The sequence below is a fragment of the Salmo salar genome, chromosome ssa02, assembly GCF_905237065.1.
Source record: "Salmo salar chromosome ssa02, Ssal_v3.1, whole genome shotgun sequence".
Lineage (NCBI taxonomy): Eukaryota > Metazoa > Chordata > Actinopteri > Salmoniformes > Salmonidae > Salmo > Salmo salar.
The window spans coordinates 14,907,545-14,930,231 of record NC_059443.1 but is presented as its reverse complement, the minus strand read 5'-3'; the positions used below and the strand labels follow the sequence as shown (position 1 = coordinate 14,930,231).

At 43.7% G+C, this 22,687-nt stretch overlaps 1 protein-coding gene across 2 annotated transcripts in view; it reads right to left on the bottom strand.

The window, feature by feature from the left end:
* Positions 1-22,687, bottom strand: part of LOC106593364 (polypeptide N-acetylgalactosaminyltransferase 1) — a 171,651-nt gene that overhangs the window by 7,817 nt on the left and 141,147 nt on the right. For both annotated transcript variants that reach the window (XM_045712912.1, XM_045712911.1), the window contains 6 exons: positions 21,464-21,634; positions 10,401-10,518; positions 8,359-8,539; positions 4,842-4,981; positions 4,652-4,750; positions 2,643-2,777 (listed from right to left, as the gene is read on the bottom strand). In XM_045712912.1, coding sequence (XP_045568868.1) covers positions 2,643-2,777; positions 4,652-4,750; positions 4,842-4,981; positions 8,359-8,539; positions 10,401-10,518; positions 21,464-21,634 — 844 coding nt within the window. The remainder of the gene's footprint in view (positions 1-2,642; positions 2,778-4,651; positions 4,751-4,841; positions 4,982-8,358; positions 8,540-10,400; positions 10,519-21,463; positions 21,635-22,687) is intronic.

Genomic DNA, 22,687 nt, shown 5'->3' with positions numbered 1-22,687 from the left:
AGAAACAGACCTGGGTCAACTTCTACAGACACAACAGACAGAGAAACAGACCTGGGTCAACTTCTATAGAGACAACAGACAGAGAAACAGACCTGGGTCAACTTCTATAGAAACAACAGACAGAGAAACAGACCTGGGTCAACTTCTACAGACACAACAGAGAAACAGACCTGGGTCAACATCTATAGAGACAACAGAGAAACAGACCTGGGTCAACTTCTACAGAGACAACAGACCGAGAAACAGACCTGGGTCAACTTCTACAGACACAACAGACAGAGAAACAGACCTGGGTCAGCTACTATAGAAACAACAGACAGAGAAACAGACCTGGGTCAACTTCTACAGACACAACAGACAGAGAAACAGACCTGGGTCAACTTCTACAGACACAACACACAGAGAAACAGACCTGGGTCAACTTCTACAGACACAACAGAGAAACAGACCTGGGTCAACTTCTACAGACACAACAGAGAAACAGACCTGGGTCAACTTCTATAGAGACAACAGACAGAGAAACAGACCTGGGTCAACTTCTATAGAGACAACAGACAGAGAAACAGACCTGGGTCAACTTCTACAGACACAACAGACAGAGAAACAGACCTGGGTCAACTTCTACAGACACAACAGACAGAGAAACAGACCTGGGTCAACTTCTACAGAGACAACAGACAGAGAAACAGACCTGGGTCAACTTCTACAGACACAACAGAGAAACAGACCTGGGTCAACTTCTACAGACACAACAGAGAAACAGACCTGGGTCCACTCCTACAGACACAACAGAAGAGAAACAGACCTGGGTCAACTTCTACAGACACAACAGAGAAACAGACCTGGGTCAACTTCTACAGACACAAGACAGAGAAACAGACCTGGGTCAACTTCTATAGAGACAACAGACAGAGAAACAGACCTGGGTCAACTTCTATAGAGACAACAGACAGAGAAACAGACCTGGGTCAACTTCTACAGACACAACAGACAGAGAAACAGACCTGGGTCAACTTCTACAGACACAACAGACAGAGAAACAGACCTGGGTCAACTTCTACAGACACAACAGAGAAACAGACCTGGGTCAACTTCTACAGACACAACAGATAGAGAAACAGACCTGGGTCAACATCTATAGAGACAACAGAGAAACAGACCTGGGTCAACTTCTACAGAGACAACAGACCGAGAAACAGACCTGGGTCAACATCTATAGAGACAACAGAGAAACAGACCTGGGTCAACTTCTACAGACACAACAGACAGAGAAACAGACCTGGGTCAACTTCTACAGACACAACAGAGAAACAGACCTGGGTCAACTTCTACAGACACAACAGAGAAACAGACCTGGGTCCACTCCTACAGACACAACAGAAAAACAGACCTGGGTCAACTTCTACAGACACAACAGATAGAGAAACAGACCTGGGTCAACATCTATAGAGACAAACAGAGAAACAGACCTGGGTCAACTTCTACAGAGACAACAGACCGAGAAACAGACCTGGGTCAACTTCTACAGACACAGACAGAGAAACAGACCTGGGTCAACTTCTACAGACACAACAGAGAAACAGACCTGGGTCAACTTCTACAGACACAACAGACAGAGAAACAGACCTGGGTCAACTTCTACAGATACAACAAAGAAACAGACCTGGGTCAACTTCTACAGACACAACAGACAGAGAAACAGACCTGGGTCAACTTCTACAGACACAACAGACAGAGAAACAGACCTGGGTCAACTACTACAGACACAACAGACAGAGAAACAGACCTGGGTCAACTACTACAGACACAACAGACAGAGAAACAGACCTGGGTCAACTTCTACAGACACAACAGACAGAGAAACAGACCTGGGTCAACTACTACAGACACAACAGAGAAACAGACCTGGGTCAACTTCTACAGACACAACAGAGAAACAGACCTGGGTCAACTTCTACAGACACAACAGAGAAACAGACCTGGGTCAACTTCTACAGACACAACAGAGAAACAGACCTGGGTCAACTTCTACAGACACAACAGAGAAACAGACCTGGGTCAACTTCTACAGAGACAACAGAGAAACAGACCTGGGTCAACTTCTACAGACACAACAGACAGAGCAACTTTAAAAAATATATATATATTTTAGCGACGCTCTTACTTAGAGCAACTCACAGTTTAAAAGTGCATTCATCTTAAAGTAACTGTTCTGTGAAAATGTAACTTTTAAAAGTGAATACTCTGTTAACTCATACCCAAATAATGTTGTTGACTCATGCTATATTCTTATGTGGCCAAAGCATAAAATTAAGAAAAAACACTTCAAACTGGTATGTCAAAAAGACAAGTTTAAAAAATGCTTGCTATTTCCTCATTGATGATGATGTCATCCTCCTGAGGATGCGCTGGCCAATCACCGATCTACTCGCATGAATCATTTTAATGACTAGTATACGCCCACACCATTCAGTTATATTTTACTCATATTGTAAATAATTATATGACATATTTCATAGAAATCTGGAAACACTTGACAGTTACTTTAAGATAGCTAGATAAAACAACTAGCACAGTCAGCAGGGTCAGTGGTAGTAAGAAAAGACAAGGATAGGTTGTTTACTGTTGACAGACAGACATACCATGGGGTCATACTCCCAGAGCTGGTTTCCTTTCAGGTGATGACACTTGAGCATCATGACAGGACCGTTGAGTTTGGACACGTCTAGACACAGGTCATCTGTCCTGATCTCTTTATTGGCCGTGTAGCTGAACACCTGCAGGGGACGACACACGGTCAGACGGGAAGACCAGAGACCTCTCTCTCTCTCTTATGTCATTTACATTGTATCTCTCTCCTCTCAGGTCAGAGAAGTTGCTCAGGTTAATGTTTGTCACTATGATAAACACCAAAGGTAATCTTATTACTGTTGTTCTGTCCTCAGTTGATCAGTTACGGAGTTCTAGTTACCTGGTTTCCTCCTATGTCATGGCAGTTCTAGTTACCTGGTTTCCTCCTATGTCATGGCAGTTCTAGTTACCTGGTTTCCTCCCATGCCATGGCAGTTCTAATTACCTGGTTTCCTCCTATGTCATGGCAGTTCTAGTTACCTGGTTTCCTCCCATGCCATGGCAGTTCTAGTTACATGGTTTCCTCCCATGCCATGGCAGTTCTAGTTACATGGTTTCCTCCCATGCCATGGCAGTTCTAGTTACCTGGTTTCCTCCCATGCCATGGCAGTTCTAATTACCTGGTTTCCTCCCATGCCATGGCAGTTCTAGTTACATGGTTTCCTCCCATGCCATGGCAGTTCTAGTTACCTGGTTTCCTCCCATGCCATGGCAGTTCTAGTTACCTGGTTTCCTCCCATGCCATGGCAGTCCTAGTTACATGGTTTCCTCCCATGCCATGGCAGTCCTAGTTACATGGTTTCCTCCCATGCCATGGCAGTCCTAGTTACATGGTTTCCTCCCATGCCATGGCAGTTCTAGTTACCTGGTTTCCTCCTATGTCATGGCAGTTCTAGTTACCTGGTTTCCTCCCATGCCATGGCAGTCCTAGTTACATGGTTTCCTCCCATGCCATGGCAGTCCTAGTTACATGGTTTCCTCCCATGCCATGGCAGTTCTAGTTACATGGTTTCCTCCCATGCCATGGCAGTTCTAGTTACCTGGTTTCCTCCTATGTCATGGCAGTTCTAGTTACCTGGTTTCCTCCTATGTCATGGCAGTTCTAGTTACCTGGTTTCCTCCCATGCCATGGCAGTTCTAATTACCTGGTTTCCTCCTATGTCATGGCAGTTCTAGTTACCTGGTTTCCTCCCATGCCATGGCAGTTCTAGTTACATGGTTTCCTCCCATGCCATGGCAGTTCTAGTTACCTGGTTTCCTCCCATGCCATGGCAGTCCTAGTTACATGGTTTCCTCCCATGCCATGGCAGTCCTAGTTACATGGTTTCCTCCCATGCCATGGCAGTTCTAGTTACATGGTTTCCTCCCATGCCATGGCAGTTCTAGTTACATGGTTTCCTCCCATGCCATGGCAGTTCTAGTTACATGGTTTCCTCCCATGCCATGGCAGTTCTAGTTACATGGTTTCCTCCCATGCCATGGCAGTCCTAGTTACATGGTTTCCTCCCATGCCATGGCAGTTCTAGTTACCTGGTTTCCTCCCATGCCATGGCAGTTCTAATTACCTGGTTTCCTCCCATGCCATGGCAGTCCTAGTTACCTGGTTTCCTCCCATGCCATGGCAGTTCTAGTTACCTGGTTTTCTCCCATGCCATGGCAGTTCTAGTTACCTGGTTTCCTCCCATGCCATGGCAGTTCTAGTTACCTGGTTTCCTCCTATGTCATGGCAGTCCTAGTTACCTGGTTTCCTCCCATGCCATGGCAGTTCTAGTTACCTGGTTTCCTCCCATGCCATGGCAGTTCTAGTTACCTGGTTTCCTCCCATGCCATGGCAGTTCTAGTTACCTGGTTTCCTCCCATGCCATGGCAGTTCTAGTTACCTGGTTTCCTCCCATGCCATGGCAGTTCTAGTTACCTGGTTTTCTCCCATGCCATGGCAGTTCTAGTTACCTGGTTTCCTCCCATGTCATGGCAGGTCTAATTACCTGGTTTCCTCCCATGCCATGGCAGTTCTAGTTACCTGGTTTCCTCCCATGCCATGGCAGTTGAAGATGCCAACTTTCTCGTTCTCCTTCCGGGCCATGTTGTCCAGACACTGGTTAGTCTCCACGTTACGGATCTGACAGAACAACACACAACCAACACTTATCACTGATTCAATGTGTGTGTGTTTAGTGTGTGTGTGTGTTGTATGTTTAGCGTGGGTGCACCTCTCCCAGTGAGTAGTAGTGTCGTGGTATCTGGGAGTCAGGATAGACGTTCTCCAGGTACCAGCTGAAAGGTTTACACTGCAGCTTCTGTCTCAGAGACGAGCGAGACGTGATGTCACCATAGTCCACCTTCGTCACACCTGAAACACAGTGTTTTCCATTAGCATCAGCTGTCGGCTAATCAGCAGGTTACAGACTCATTTTCAGCCAGCTACATTTTCCACTTCATATTAACTAGGCTACTTTTCATTTAAGTTTCAATTCGCTAGTCCATCGAGCCCTCTCCCGCTAGAATGAACGATATGCATCTTCCAGCGATCTATTTATAGGTGCCTGTCAGTCACAAAGCGAGCGATGGCAGGGAAATGCAGCAGAGAGGAAGAGGCAAAGCGAGAGGTTTCACACTCGCCAAAATCTGTCCAATGCGTTTCTATGGTCTTATTTTGGACCTAAGCTTGTCGCCTGCCTTCCCGCCTTTGGGACAACGACTCCCATTGGTAGGGAGGAGACATGAGCATCTCGTCATTATATAGCCTACAGATTTCTGGTTGCAGTCGAATTTCTTTACACCTGTGGGAGAGAGCATGATTCTCGTGAATTTGCACGTCCCACGTAATGTAAGTGGTAACGATGAGTGGAAATCCATGACTTATGCCTAATTATTGTTTACTGACACAAAATCATTCATTTTCTTTTGCGTTTCATATAGCCAGCCACGCGGAGCGGCCTAGGCTATTTACTGTGTGTTGATTGACAACTGAACAGCAAGTGTTGACTAGTTTCTAAAAGGTGTCGAACTGACTGAATAAATTCAAATGGCCTACATCCCTTTGCCCTTCAACATGGTTATATGTCCATGGTGTCGCATCGGGACAAGTCAACCAAAGGATTTCCTAGGTTTCCTTTCCTAGGATGTCGGGGCTTGCCAGACAGGACGATAAAGTGAGTGACTTTCATCTCGTCAGTCTGTAGCCCACCGAATGGCGTCGGAGAGACGTTCATTTGGCTCCCTAATTTGTATAGGCTACTGGTAGGCCTAGGCTTTTTGGCAATTCTCTGCAGATAAATTATGAAAACATTAGATGAAGATGATGAATCATCACTGAAGGAACAATAGACAGTGGAGAGCCTCATTCTGGTCCAAATATGATAATTAGGGCCCTCAGGGAATCCAGGCATTAAAACGGAATTCAACAATATTCAAAGATGTATTGACCTTATTAGGGAATCAACTAAATGTATTGAAAATTAATTAACTTCCCCAAAATTATCATAAGACAGGAACAGAATGCATCAGTGATTCGTATTTCCTGCAACTTTCTAAGTCAAGAGGCAACGAGAATGCCCCTGTCTGTTTCTGCAGTGCACGAGTCTACCACTTTGTGTAGCCGTTAGCGATGAAGCTAATGTCTTCTGATAGATGGAAAGGCTCCCAAAAAACTTCTCAATTAAATGTTAACTACAAAGTAGCCTATGCTGACCTGGCAGAATGATATCAGGGTTATTTTCATCAACCCAGTGGATATTTGTTTTATCTAGCATCATATGTGGCTACAAAAACCCTGCTCAACAACAGCCTCTTGCTAGGTGTGCACTTGAATTAAACGGTAAATACACCCCGAAAAGTGGTCTCCTGATGTGGTTTAAGCATTGTTATGGATTTAGAACATCCAATGTGATTTTGAGAGTGAAAACGGGGGAAATGGAAACCTGGAAAAACAAAACCTTAAATATATTTTTCAAGATAATGTGGGCTATTTACTTCATTTTTCTGTTTTAATAAAATACATATGTTTGAAGAACAAATATAATTGTGGCAATTCATATGTTGTAGTAAAAGTGTAAATAACACTTTAAATCAAGAGAACACTGGTTAAATGCTAAAAAAGGTTTAATGTTCTCCGACTTAGAAAATAGTCCTGATCATATAGGCCTAGACCTTGACAACTAACAATACCAACACAAGGAACAACACACTGATCCTTTTGTTGTCATTTAAATTGCAAAGTAATGTCTTTCTACATAATACCGCAACACATTTTTTCCAATCTGGGACATAAACTCGATAAAGTATTCAATATTTTCACTGTGTATCTCAGATGGAATCAAGTTGTTACAATGTACTCAAGACCACCAAAATAGAGCTGCTTCGGCCTGGCTGGCTACTTTTCTATTTGACTGGCTACTCTATGTAGTGGTGGAAAACACACAACACACGTCACCATGGTCACAATCACCAACTACCCAAAGGACTGGAAGAATCGTACAAACATGTTTCTCATAGTGTGTTTGATATCTACTTCTCTGGATTAGGGATTGTTATTAAAGTAAGAGGAAGCAGTGAACACTAAACTTCCTGTTAGTGGAAGAGAGGTGAACCTTTGTCCTTGTTCTTGTCGGTCCTCTACCTGATCTGTGCAGGGGTGTGTGTGTCTCTGTGTGTGTGTGTGTGTGTGTGTGTGTGTGTGTGTGTGTGTGTGTGTGTGTGTGTGTGTGTGTGAGTGATGAGATGGCAAGGTTAACAGAGGCTGTGTTGCGTGAAATTATTCTGCCCCTGCCCCCCGTCGCCTCGCTCTGTCAGGTCACCACGGCAACATCACATTGATAATGGGGGCTGTGCTTTGGCAAAGAGGGTGGGGTTATATCCTGCCTGGTTGGCCCTGTCCGGGGGTATAGTTGGACGGGGCCACAGTGTCTCCCGACCCCTCCTATCTCAGCCTCCAGTAATTATGCTGCAATAGTTTATCGGGGGGCTAGGGTCTGTTATATCTGGAGAATTTTTCCTGTCTTATCCAGCGTCCTGTGTGAATTTAAGTATGCTCCCTCTAATTCTCTCTCTCCCCCTTTCTCTCTCTCTCTCTTTCTCTTCTCTCAGAGGACCTGAGCCCTAGGACCATGCCTCAGAATTACCTGGTCTGATGACTCCTTGCTGTCCCCAATCCACCTGGTCATGCTGTTGCTCCAGTTTCAACTGTTCTGCCTGCAGCTATGGAACCCTGACCGGTTCACTGGACGTGCTACCTTGTCCCGGACCTGCTGTTTTCGACTCTCTCTCTACCGCACCTGCTGTCTCTAACTCTGAATGATCGGCTATGAAAAGCCAACTGACATTTACTCCTGAGGTGCTGACCTGTTGCACCCTCTACAACCACTGTGAATGTTATTATCTGATCCTGCTAGCCATCTATGAACATTTGAACATCTTGGCCATGTTCTGTTATAATCTCCACCAGGCACAGCCAGAAGAGGACTGGCCACCCCTCATAGCCTGCTTCCTCTCTAGGTTTCTTCCTAGGTTCTGGCCTTTCTAGGGAGTTTTTCCTAGCCACCGTGCTTCATCATCTGTATTGCTTGCTGTTTGAGGTTTTTAGGCTGGGTTTCTGTATAGCACTTTGTGACAACTGCTGATGTAAAAATGGCTTTATAAATACATTTGATTGATTGGAGAATACATACCTGGCTTCTGTTTTGAAACATCCCCCAGACACACAGCAACCCTCGCCCCTCACTCACTCACCAGGGGAGATGATGTAGAAGAAGTTTTTGAACTGGTCCATCCAGACCTCGGCCAGGCGTCTGTTGTTCTTATTGATGATCTGACCCGTTCCCCCTGGAAACGTGTAGGGCGTGGCCTTCCGGAACACGTGACCCACGTGAGAACACGTCACGATCTCCAACGTCCCCCCGCACTGCCAGATCTACAACACACCAGAAACTCTCATGTTACAACTACATAGCCCTGTGTGTGTGTGTGTGTGTGTGTGTGTGCACGTGCCTGTGTGTGTGTGTGTCAGGGATGCAAACTGTTGAGGGCCCAAAAAGGTGGCACTTTTTTCCCCCCCACTGAAACATAAAAAATCCCTGTTAGGTGCAAATGCAGGTTTGAACTAATTAAACAACACAGAATATGATCTTCATGATCAGTCTCTGTGTGTCAAATAAAAAGTGGTTCATGTGAACCTGACTCACAGCTAAAACATGTAAGGAAAACAATCCCATGTTATTTGTTGCCTAGACTTTACTGCAAATGACACTCAAGTCTTGAGAAAAAACAATCCAGTAATATTGCAGTTAGCCATGACAGCCTTTATAATAGAATACGTGTGACCACACATCTAAATATTGCACTTGAGAAAAAAACATCTTAAAGTAGAAATAGAATGAAACAAACAGGCATTCTATGTTTGCTCTATTGTAGTGGTCACTATAGTAGACATCGATCAAGTGCACAAGGCTACATGTGTACCAAAATAACATTCACTGAGTAAAACATTTAATAATCCCCCCTCACCCACACAAAGGTGTTACTACCAAGTTCAACACAACAAAAGCAATATCTTTGGTCTGCACTGCATGTTATTACATTGTACATGTTCTGCCTGTGGACATCTGTTCTACAATGTGCCAACAGAGCATGATACCCTTTGTTGGCATACTTGATCTCTTTCAGACAGAGAGTACACCTGGCATACCCCTTTTATCCACTGCGTTGAAAGATGGAAAGTGTGTGGCGTTTCTTTCACCTCTTTTGTCATCCAGCTTAAACCAGGCCTAGCTCCAGCTACACTTGATCCCTGAATCCACTTGTTTAACAAGCAACGCATCATTTTCACCTAATTCTCTCATTCTGAAAATGAACCACATACTGTAGAGGTAAAACATTAGTTCACAGAAAATAGTTAGTTCGGTAGCTAGTTATCATTTCACACAGATCGCCAGGGTCCAGTAAGCAACTAACTCGTTATAACTTGAGGAACGGCAAGGAGTACCAATTAATACTATAGCGAATTGGTTAGGTTACTAACGTTAGCTCATCTGTTGTAGTAACGTTAGCGAGCTAGCTGTCTGACTTTATTAGCCAGCTAATTTTCACACAATAAACTCAATAATTTGATCAGCTAAGTTGGCTAATGTTTCTCAACATTTCTCTGGCTAGCTAACGGAGAACTCCATCCAGCTACTATAGCAAGATACTTAACAACGCTATCAATACTTGTTCCACCACACTTTCTCCCTCACCTCAAACTTTCCAAATGCCAGTTGTTTTTTGGTTACAGGTCATGAAGTATGGTTCATCACTTTGTTACCCAGGTTTCCGTGGTCAGGCTTCTCACCTATCTTTTCGTTATCGTTCAGGGGACACGCTGCTGTAACTGGCAAACTGCCTCTGCACCCTACTGCTGTCTTTCAGAGTGCCCTGATTCTGTAACTAGCACATTGGTTGTCTCTTCTCTCTCCAGGCTGCATTCTGTTGTTATGTGAATGATTGGCTGAGCCTTGGACACAGACAGAATTGCTCCAAACGCGCATCACTCGTTCACTTACAAACGCGCATCGCTCGTTCACTTACAAATGCGCATCGCTCGTTCACGTAGAGTCAGTAGTGATCCAAAGCTCCCATTGCCAAACTTTTCTCATCTGATCTACACGATTGACCTAGGTCGCCTATTTTGGATTCAAAACGGCGAATTTCACCAAAAGGTGACTAGTTTGCATCCCTGGTGTGTGTGTGCGCTTGCATGCCCTGTGTATATGTGCCCTGTGTATGTGTGTACTCACCCTAAAGGAGATCTCCAGGTTCTCTCCTCCCCAAATGTCCATACCTGCGTCATACGTCCCTATCTCCTGGAAATAATCTCTGTCTATAGAAAACAACCCACCGGCCATGGTAGGAGTCCTGGAGAAAGAGAGAGAGAGAGAGAGAGAGGGGGTGGGAGAGAGAGAGAGAGAGAGAGAGAGAGAGAGAGAGAGAGAGAGAGAGGGGAGGGGAGGGGAGAGAGAGGGGAGGGAGGTGGGGGGGGAGAGAGAGAGCAAGGGGAGAGAGAGAGGGAGAGAGGGGGGGTAGTGGAGAGAGAGGGGAGGGAGATGGGGGGGAGAGAGAGAGCAAGGGGGAGAGAGAGAGGGAGAGAGAGTGAGGGGAAAGGGGGAGAGAGAAGAAAACAGTCACTCAAAACTACATTCTTGTTTCATGTTTGCGACAGAGATCACAAGTTTGTCAGTAGAGATGGTATCTTCAGAGGCACAAAAACATCACGTCGACCTCCAGAGATCGTTGTTTTTTCCTGTTTTTCCATCTCAATCCAATTCAATTCAATGTAAGGGCTTTATTGGCATGGGAAACATATGTTAACATTGCCAAAGCAAGTAATCTCTCTCTCCCTGTCAGTCTCTCAGAAGGAGGGATATACACTGGCAAGAACAAGTATGTGAACCCTTTGGAATTACCTGGATTTCTGTATAAATTCATCATCAAATTTGATCCGACCTTCATCTCAGATCAAATCACTACAAGTCACTACAATAGACACAAACAGTGTGCTTAAACTAATAACACATAAATTATTGTATTTTTCTTGTCTATATTGAATACATAATAAAACATTCACAGTGTAGGTTGGGAAAAGTATGTGAACCCCTAGGCTAATGACTTCTCCAAAAGCTAACCTGGAGTCCAATCAATGAGATGAGATTGGAGATGTTGGTTAGAGTTGCCCTGTCCTATACAAAACACTCACAAAAGAGTTTGCTATTCACAAGAAGCATTGCCTGATGTGAACCATGCCTCGAACAAAAGAGATCTCAGAAGACCTAAGATTAAGAATTGTTGACTGCATAAAACTGGAAAGGGTTACAAAAGTATCTATAAAAGCCTTGATGTTCATCAGTCCCACGGTAAGACAAATTGTCTATAAATGAAGAAAGTGCAATACTGTTGCTACTCTCCCTAGGACGTCCTGCAAAGATGACTGCAAGAGCACAGCGCATAATGCTCAACTAGGTTAAGAAGAATCCTAGATTGTCAGCTAAAGACTTACAGAAATCTCTGGAACATGCTAACATCTGTTGACGAGTCTACGATACATAAAACACTAAACAAGAATGGTGTTCATGGGAGGACACCACGGAAGATGCCACTGCTGTCCAAAAAAAACATTTCTGCAAGTCTGAAGTTTACAAAAGAGCACCTGGATGTTCCACAGCGCTACTGGCAACATATTCTGTGGACAGATGAAACTACAGTTGAGTTGTTTGGAAGGAACACACAACACTATGTGTGGAGAAATTTTTTTGCAGCACACCAACATCAAAACCTCATCCCAACTGTAAAGTATGGTGGAGGGAGCATCATGGTTTGGGGCTGCTTTGCTGCCTCAGGGCCTGGACAGCTTGCTATCATCAACGGATAAATTAATTCCCAAGTTTATCAAGACATTTTGCAGGAGAATGTTAGGCTATCTGTCACCAATTGAAGCTCAACAGAAGTTGGGTGATGCAACAGGACAACGACCCAAAACACTGAAGTAAATCAACAACAGAATGGCTTCAACAGAAGGAAATACGCCTTCTGGAGTGGCCCAGTCAGAGTCCTGACCTCAACCCGATTGAGATGCTGTGGCATAAACTCAATAGAGTGGTTCACACCAGAAATCACAAGAATATTGCTGAACTGAAACAGTTTTGTAAAGAGGAATGGTCCAAAATTTCTCCTGACCGTTGTGCAGGTCTGATCCGCAACTACAGAACACGTTTGGTTGAGGTTAGTGCTGCCAAAGGAGGGTCAACCAGTTATTAAATACAATGGTTCACATACTTTTCCCACCCTGCACTGTGAATGTTTAAACAGTGTGTTCAATAAATAAATGAAAACATATAATTGTCTGTGTGTTATTAGTTTAAGCAGACTGTGTTTGTCTATTGTTGTGACCTAGATGAAGATCAGATGAAATTTATATGACCAATTTAAGCAGAAATCCAGGTAATTCCAAAGGGTTCACATACTTTCTTGCCACCATATGTCATTGAGCTAAAGACTTGTTTTCAAGATGTTGATCAGGAAGACAACAGGAAACATGGTGCCAGTGCCACATAGAACTACAAATAGAACAGCACACGTCCCCCTGGGGAAACATATTGTGGGAACACGATCTGAGCTGTGGAGCTGTGCACTGTGTGGGGAGTCACACACGTTCTGTTGTTGGCCAGCTGGGAACACAAGAGTAGCAAAATACCTTGGCCACGCAGGCAGGGGAAAACAGAAAAACACCTTGGCCACGCAGGCAGGGGAAAACAGAAAAACACCTTGGCCACGCAGGCAGGGGAAAACAGAAAAACACCTTGGCCACGCAGGCAGGGGAAAACAGAAAAACACCTTGGCCACGCAGGCAGGGGAAAACAGAAAAACACCTTGGCCACGCAGGCAGGGGAAAACAGAAAAACACCTTGGCCACGCAGGCAGGGGAAAACAGAAAAACACCTTGGCCACGCAGGCAGGGGAAAACAGAAAAACCGGCCACGCAGGCAGGGGAAAACAGAAAAACACCTTGGCCACGCAGGCAGGGGAAAACAGAAAAACACCTTGGCCACGCAGGCAGGGGAAAACAGAAAAACACCTTGGCCACGCAGGCAGGGGAAAACAGAAAAACACCTTGGCCACGCAGGCAGGGGAAAACAGAAAAACACCTTGGCCACGCAGGCAGGGGAAAACAGAAAAACACCTTGGCCACGCAGGCAGGGGAAAACAGAAAAACACCTTGGCCACGCAGGCAGGGGAAAACAGAAAAACACCTTGGCCACGCAGGCAGGGGAAAACAGAAAAACACCTTCGCTGATATTAGCTGGCTAAAGATAAACTCAATAACATGTTGTTTTACTGAAACTACTTTACTCAGGTCACCTCACGAATATACTAGTCTGTTTCCCTGTGTTGTGATGGAAGCAGGGACTCTGACTGGAAATGGGACCTCTGAATGTGCCTCTGATAGTCCCAGTTGGACTGGTGGGGAACATGAACAGGAAGAGGTGATGAGGGACAAGCGATAACAAACCCTGGGTTTTATTCCTGAATGTTCCCAGAGTTTCCCCATCCTCAACTACACAGGAACACAGCAACACGGCTACATGTATTTTACTGAAAACAAAACTTCTAACTATTTGCTCACATTGTATATAGTCTTATTTTTGTCTACTGTATCATTGATTGTATGTTGTTTTACTCCATGTGTAACTCTGTGTTTTTGTATGTTGTCGAACTGCTTTGCTTTATCTTGGCCAGGTCGCAATTGTAAATGAGAACTTGTTCTCAACTTGCCTACCTGGTTAAATAAAGGTGAAATAAATAAATAAATAAATAAATTAAATAAATAAATAAAAGTCCCAGCTATGTCACTATTACTAGTCTATTACATTTAGAATCAGTAGTGTTAGGAGCAGGGCTGATATCCTCTACGTTCCGGTCTCTATGCCACTATTACTAGTCTATTACATTTAGAATCAGTAGTGTTAGGAGCAGGGCTGATATCCTCTACGTTCCAGTCTCTATGCCACTATTACTAGTCTATTACATTTAGAATCAGTAGTGTTAGGAGCAGGGCTGATATCCTCTACGTTCCGGTCTCTATGCCACTATTACTAGTCTATTACATTTAGAATCAGTAGTGTTAGGAGCAGGGCTGATATCCTCTACGTTCCGGTCTCTATGCCACTATTACTAGTCTATTACATTTAGAATCAGTAGTGTTAGGAGCAGGGCTGATATCCTCTACGTTCCGGTCTCTATGCCACTATTACTAGTCTATTACATTTAGAATCAGTAGTGTTAGGAGCAGGGCTGATATCCTCTACGTTCCGGTCTCTATGCCACCATTACTAGTCTATTACATTTAGAATCAGTAGTGTTAGGAGCAGGGCTGATATCCTCTACGTTCCGGTCTCTATGCCACTATTACTAGTCTATTACATTTAGAATCAGTAGTGTTAGGAGCAGGGCTGATATCCTCTACGTTCCGGTCTCTATGCCACTATTACTAGTCTATTACATTTAGAATCAGTAGTGTTAGGAGCAGGGCTGATATCCTCTACGTTCCGGTCTCTATGCCACTATTACTAGTCTATTACATTTAGAATCAGTAGTGTTAGGAGCAGGGCTGATATCCTCTACGTTCCGGTCTCTATGCCACTATTACTAGTCTATTACATTTAGAATCAGTAGTGTTAGGAGCAGGGCTGATATCCTCTACGTTCCAGTCTCTATGCCACTATTACTAGTCTATTACATTTAGAATCAGTAGTGTTAGGAGCAGGGCTGATATCCTCTACGTTCCAGTCTCTATGCCACTATTACTAGTCTATTACATTTAGAATCAGTAGTGTTAGGAGCAGGGCTGATATCCTCTACGTTCCAGTCTCTATGCCACTATTACTAGTCTATTACATTTAGAATCAGTAGTGTTAGGAGCAGGGCTGATATCCTCTACGTTCCAGTCTCTATGCCACTATTACTAGTCTATTACATTTAGAATCAGTAGTGTTAGGAGCAGGGCTGATATCCTCTACGTTCCAGTCTCTATGCCACTATTACTAGTCTATTACATTTAGAATCAGTAGTGTTAGGAGCAGGGCTGATATCCTCTACGTTCCAGTCTCTATGCCACTATTACTAGTCTATTACATTTAGAATCAGTAGTGTTAGGAGCAGGGCTGATATCCTCTACGTTCCAGTCTCTATGCCACTATTACTAGTCTATTACATTTAGAATCAGTAGTGTTAGGAGCAGGGCTGATATCCTCTACGTTCCAGTCTCTATGCCACTATTACTAGTCTATTACATTTAGAATCAGTAGTGTTAGGAGCAGGGCTGATATCCTCTACGTTCCAGTCTCTATGCCACTATTACTAGTCTATTACATTTAGAATCAGTAGTGTTAGGAGCAGGGCTGATATCCTCTACGTTCCGGTCTCTATGCCACTATTACTGGTCTATTACATTTAGAATCAGTAGTGTTAGGAGCAGGGCTGATATCCTCTACGTTCCGGTCTCTATGCCACTATTACTGGTCTATTACATTTAGAATCAGTAGTGTTAGGAGCAGGGCTGATATCCTCTACGTTCCGGTCTCTATGCCACTATTACTGGTCTATTACATTTAGAATCAGTAGTGTTAGGAGCAGGGCTGATATCCTCTACGTTCCGGTCTCTATGCCACTATTACTAGTCTATTACATTTAGAATCAGTAGTGTTAGGAGCAGGGCTGAAATCCTCTACGTTCCAGTCTCTATGCCACTATTACTGGTCTATTACATTTAGAATCAGTAGTGTTAGGAGCAGGGCTGATATCCTCTACGTTCCGGTCTCTATGCCACCATTACTGGTCTATTACATTTAGAATCAGTAGTGTTAGGAGCAGGGCTGATATCCTCTACGTTCCGGTCTCTATGCCACCATTACTAGTCTATTACATTTAGAATCAGTAGTGTTAGGAGCAGGGCTGATATCCTCTACGTTCCGGTCTCTATGCCACCATTACTAGTCTATTACATTTAGAATCAGTAGTGTTAGGAGCAGGGCTGATATCCTCTACGTTCCGGTCTCTATGCCACCATTACTGGTCTATTACATTTAGAATCAGTAGTGTTAGGAGCAGGGCTGATATCCTCTACGTTCCGGTCTCTATGCCACCATTACTAGTCTATTACATTTAGAATCAGTAGTGTTAGGAGCAGGGCTGATATCCTCTACGTTCCGGTCTCTATGCCACCATTACTAGTCTATTACATTTAGAATCAGTAGTGTTAGGAGCAGGGCTGATATCCTCTACGTTCCGGTCTCTATGCCACTATTACTGGTCTATTACATTTAGAATCAGTAGTGTTAGGAGCAGGGCTGATATCCTCTACGTTCCGGTCTCTATGCCACTATTACTGGTCTATTACATTTAGAATCAGTAGTGTTAGGAGCAGGGCTGATATCCTCTACGTTCCGGTCTCTATGCCACCATTACTAGTCTATTACATTTAGAATCAGTAGTGTTAGGAGCAGGGCTGATATCCTCTACGTTCCGGTCTCTATGCCACTATTACTAGTCTATTACATTTAGAATCAGTAGTGTTAGGAGCAGGGCTGATATCCTCTACGTTCCGGTCTCTATGCCACCATTACTAGTCTATTACATTTAGAATCAGTAGTGTTAGGAGCAGGGCTGATATCCTCTACGTTCCGGTCTCTATGCCACCATTACTAGTCTATTACATTTAGAATCAGTAGTGTTAGGAGCAGGGCTGATATCCTCTACGTTCCAGTCTCTATGCCACTATTACTAGTCTATTACATTTAGAATCAGTAGTGTTAGGAGCAGGGCTGATATCCTCTACGTTCCAGTCTCTATGCCACTATTACTAGTCTATTACATTTAGAATCAGTAGTGTTAGGAGCAGGGCTGATATCCTCTACGTTCCAGTCTCTATGCCACTATTACTAGTCTATTACATTTAGAATCAGTAGTGTTAGGAGCAGGGCTGATATCCTCTACGTTCCAGTCTCTATGCCACTATTACTAGTCTATTACATTTAGAATCAGTAGTGTTAGGAGCAGGGCTGATATCCTCTACGTTCCAGTCTCTATGCCACTATTACTAGTCTATTACATTTAGAATCAGTAGTGTTAGGAGCAGGGCTGATATCCTCTACGTTCCAGTCTCTATGCCACTATTACTGGTCTATTACATTTAGAATCAGTAGTGTTAGGAGCAGGGCTGATATCCTCTACGTTCCGGTCTCTATGCCACTATTACTGGTCTATTACATTTAGAATCAGTAGTGTTAGGAGCAGGGCTGATATCCTCTACGTTCCGGTCTCTATGCCACTATTACTGGTCTATTACATTTAGAATCAGTAGTGTTAGGAGCAGGGCTGATATCCTCTACGTTCCGGTCTCTATGCCACCATTACTGGTCTATTACATTTAGAATCAGTAGTGTTAGGAGCAGGGCTGATATCCTCTACGTTCCGGTCTCTATGCCACCATTACTGGTCTATTACATTTAGAATCAGTAGTGTTAGGAGCAGGGCTGATATCCTCTACGTTCCAGTCTCTATGCCACCATTACTGGTCTATTACATTTAGAATCAGTAGTGTTAGGAGCAGGGCTGATATCCTCTACGTTCCGGTCTCTATGCCACCATTACTGGTCTATTACATTTAGAATCAGTAGTGTTAGGAGCAGGGCTGATATCCTCTACGTTCCGGTCTCTATGCCACCATTACTGGTCTATTACATTTAGAATCAGTAGTGTTAGGAGCAGGGCTGATATCCTCTACGTTCCAGTCTCTATGCCACCATTACTAGTCTATTACATTTAGAATCAGTAGTGTTAGGAGCAGGGCTGATATCCTCTACGTTCCAGTCTCTATGCCACCATTACTAGTCTATTACATTTAGAATCAGTAGTGTTAGGAGCAGGGCTGATATCCTCTACGTTCCGGTCTCTATGCCACCATTACTAGTCTATTACATTTAGAATCAGTAGTGTTAGGAGCAGGGCTGATATCCTCTACGTTCCGGTCTCTATGCCACCATTACTAGTCTATTACATTTAGAATCAGTAGTGTTAGGAGCAGGGCTGATATCCTCTACGTTCCGGTCTCTATGCCACCATTACTAGTCTATTACATTTAGAATCAGTAGTGTTAGGAGCAGGGCTGATATCCTCTACGTTCCGGTCTCTATGCCACCATTACTAGTCTATTACATTTAGAATCAGTAGTGTTAGGAGCAGGGCTGATATCCTCTACGTTCCGGTCTCTATGCCACCATTACTAGTCTATTACATTTAGAATCAGTAGTGTTAGGAGCAGGGCTGATATCCTCTACGTTCCGGTCTCTATGCCACCATTACTAGTCTATTACATTTAGAATCAGTAGTGTTAGGAGCAGGGCTGATATCCTCTACGTTCCGGTCTCTATGCCACCATTACTAGTCTATTACATTTAGAATCAGTAGTGTTAGGAGCAGGGCTGATATCCTCTACGTTCCGGTCTCTATGCCACCATTACTAGTCTATTACATTTAGAATCAGTAGTGTTAGGAGCAGGGCTGATATCCTCTACGTTCCGGTCTCTATGCCACCATTACTAGTCTATTACATTTAGAATCAGTAGTGTTAGGAGCAGGGCTGATATCCTCTACGTTCCGGTCTCTATGCCACCATTACTAGTCTATTACATTTAGAATCAGTAGTGTTAGGAGCAGGGCTGATATCCTCTACGTTCCGGTCTCTATGCCACCATTACTAGTCTATTACATTTAGAATCAGTAGTGTTAGGAGCAGGGCTGATATCCTCTACGTTCCGGTCTCTATGCCACCATTACTAGTCTATTACATTTAGAATCAGTAGTGTTAGGAGCAGGGCTGATATCCTCTACGTTCCGGTCTCTATGCCACCATTACTAGTCTATTACATTTAGAATCAGTAGTGTTAGGAGCAGGGCTGATATCCTCTACGTTCCGGTCTCTATGCCACCATTACTAGTCTATTACATTTAGAATCAGTAGTGTTAGGAGCAGGGCTGATATCCTCTACGTTCCGGTCTCTATGCCACCATTACTAGTCTATTACATTTAGAATCAGTAGTGTTAGGAGCAGGGCTGATATCCTCTACGTTCCGGTCTCTATGCCACCATTACTAGTCTATTACATTTAGAATCAGTAGTGTTAGGAGCAGGGCTGATATCCTCTACGTTCCGGTCTCTATGCCACCATTACTAGTCTATTACATTTAGAATCAGTAGTGTTAGGAGCAGGGCTGATATCCTCTACGTTCCGGTCTCTATGCCACCATTACTAGTCTATTACATTTAGAATCAGTAGTGTTAGGAGCAGGGCTGATATCCTCTACGTTCCGGTCTCTATGCCACCATTACTAGTCTATTACATTTAGAATCAGTAGTGTTAGGAGCAGGGCTGATATCCTCTACGTTCCGGTCTCTATGCCACCATTACTAGTCTATTACATTTAGAATCAGTAGTGTTAGGAGCAGGGCTGATATCCTCTACGTTCCGGTCTCTATGCCACCATTACTAGTCTATTACATTTAGAATCAGTAGTGTTAGGAGCAGGGCTGATATCCTCTACGTTCCGGTCTCTATGCCACCATTACTAGTCTATTACATTTAGAATCAGTAGTGTTAGGAGCAGGGCTGATATCCTCTACGTTCCGGTCTCTATGCCACCATTACTAGTCTATTACATTTAGAATCAGTAGTGTTAGGAGCAGGGCTGATATCCTCTACGTTCCGGTCTCTATGCCACCATTACTAGTCTATTACATTTAGAATCAGTAGTGTTAGGAGCAGGGCTGATATCCTCTACGTTCCGGTCTCTATGCCACCATTACTAGTCTATTACATTTAGAATCAGTAGTGTTAGGAGCAGGGCTGATATCCTCTACGTTCCGGTCTCTATGCCACCATTACTAGTCTATTACATTTAGAATCAGTAGTGTTAGGAGCAGGGCTGATATCCTCTACGTTCCGGTCTCTATGCCACCATTACTAGTCTATTACATTTAGAATCAGTAGTGTTAGGAGCAGGGCTGATATCCTCTACGTTCCGGTCTCTATGCCACCATTACTAGTCTATTACATTTAGAATCAGTAGTGTTAGGAGCAGGGCTGATATCCTCTACGTTCCGGTCTCTATGCCACCATTACTAGTCTATTACATTTAGAATCAGTAGTGTTAGGAGCAGGGCTGATATCCTCTACGTTCCGGTCTCTATGCCACCATTACTAGTCTATTACATTTAGAATCAGTAGTGTTAGGAGCAGGGCTGATATCCTCTACGTTCCGGTCTCTATGCCACTATTACTAGTCTATTACATTTAGAATCAGTAGTGTTAGGAGCAGGGCTGATATCCTCTACGTTCCGGTCTCTATGCCACTATTACTAGTCTATTACATTTAGAATCAGTAGTGTTAGGAGCAGGGCTGATATCCTCTACGTTCCGGTCTCTATGCCACTATTACTAGTCTATTACATTTAGAATCAGTAGTGTTAGGAGCAGGGCTGATATCCTCTACGTTCCGGTCTCTATGCCACTATTACTGGTCTATTACATTTAGAATCAGTAGTGTTAGGAGCAGGGCTGATATCCTCTACGTTCCGGTCTCTATGCCACTATTACTGGTCTATTACATTTAGAATCAGTAGTGTTAGGAGCAGGGCTGATATCCTCTACGTTCTGGTCTCTATGCCACTATTACTAGTCTATTACATTTAGAATCAGTAGTGTTAGGAGCAGGGCTGATATCCTCTACGTTCCAGTCTCTATGCCACTATTACTAGTCTATTACATTTAGAATCAGTAGTGTTAGGAGCAGGGCTGATATCCTCTACGTTCCAGTCTCTATGCCACTATTACTAGTCTATTACATTTAGAATCAGTAGTGTTAGGAGCAGGGCTGATATCCTCTACGTTCCAGTCTCTATGCCACTATTACTAGTCTATTACATTTAGAATCAGTAGTGTTAGGAGCAGGGCTGATATCCTCTACGTTCCAGTCTCTATGCCACTATTACTAGTCTATTACATTTAGATTCAGTAGTGTTAGGAGCAGGGCTGATATCCTCTACGTTCCAGTCTCTATGCCACTATTACTAGTCTATTACATTTAGAATCAGTAGTGTTAGGAGCAGGGCTGATATCCTCTACGTTCCAGTCTCTATGCCACTATTACTAGTCTATTACATTTAGAATCAGTAGTGTTAGGAGCAGGGCTGATATCCTCTACGTTCCAGTCTCTATGCCAGTGCTGTAGATGGGTAGTGTGTCCTACCTACCGAACGGGCAGAGTGCGGTCTCCCTTGCGACGGTCCATCTCTCTCTGGGGTACAGGGTACCAGCGGAAGTTCAGCTTCCAGTTGAAGCCTCCGTAGGTCATGTCAGAACCAGCCATGTACTCAAACGTGTCATCACTGATCACGTCGATGATGGGACACACCACCGTTTTCCTGCAACACATATTTACACACCTCCACATCAGAAGACCTTTACATCCACAATGACAAAGTGTTGAGTAGATGCTGGGACTTGTGAGTCGTAATCATTTCAATTTCAATCCCTTCTAATATCCAGAACATCTGCAGACCTCTACTGTGGTGACAACAGCAGTTACTAGTGTCTGGTGTTGCTCCTGCCACTACCATCATGCTGTGTGTGCACGCACGCACGCACGCACGCACGCCCTGACAGTCACTAGACAAACATCAATCAACAGTACGTAGGTAGTTCCTTAAATGAAGTATCCTTTAATATAGACCACATGGAAAAGTCAAAAGGTGATTTTTGATATGAATTAAGACATGCTAAATGTCTCTCTGACTTCTAGGATGATTTAACCCACCTAACCCCAACATGTATCCAAGTTGAAATGTTTTATTGATACCAGTCATGAGAAACATACAATGGTACAGTTTACATAGACCATGGTTGGGCAACCCTTCCTCCATCCTTCCTCCAGAAGAAGACATACAGAGGGGTAGAAAGATAGATGCTGGAAAGTACGCTGGGAGAAAAATGTGTTCAGAAAATAACTAAATAATAGTAATTAAGAGGTAATTAGATAAGTAGATAAATAAATAGTGAATAGATGATGAAGGGTTCTAGACTTGGACCATAATACAGGGTTAGGTACCAGCGCCAGCAAGGAGCAAAGGCTATAGTTTCTGTAAACGCAACTCTTTGGGTTACGCCTAAAAGAGCAATCAACGGGTTGAGTTCGATAGGCCGATTCAGCACTTCTGAGAACGTCTGGAAAACTGACTTCCAGAATCCCTCTCGTTTGGGGCACAGCCAACACATGTGAATGAGAGATGTATGACAGCTTCTGCACTTATAAACCCCAACATTTATCCAAGTTTTCACCATCATTGTAAAGCCATAGTTGCTTTAACAAAGTCATTTGTGAAGATGATTATTTACTTAATGTGAATAGTGATTCATTTAAGGTAAAACATTTTTTTTAAATGGTCCTTCACTGTAAGGTCAACCCAGTTAGGTGAACT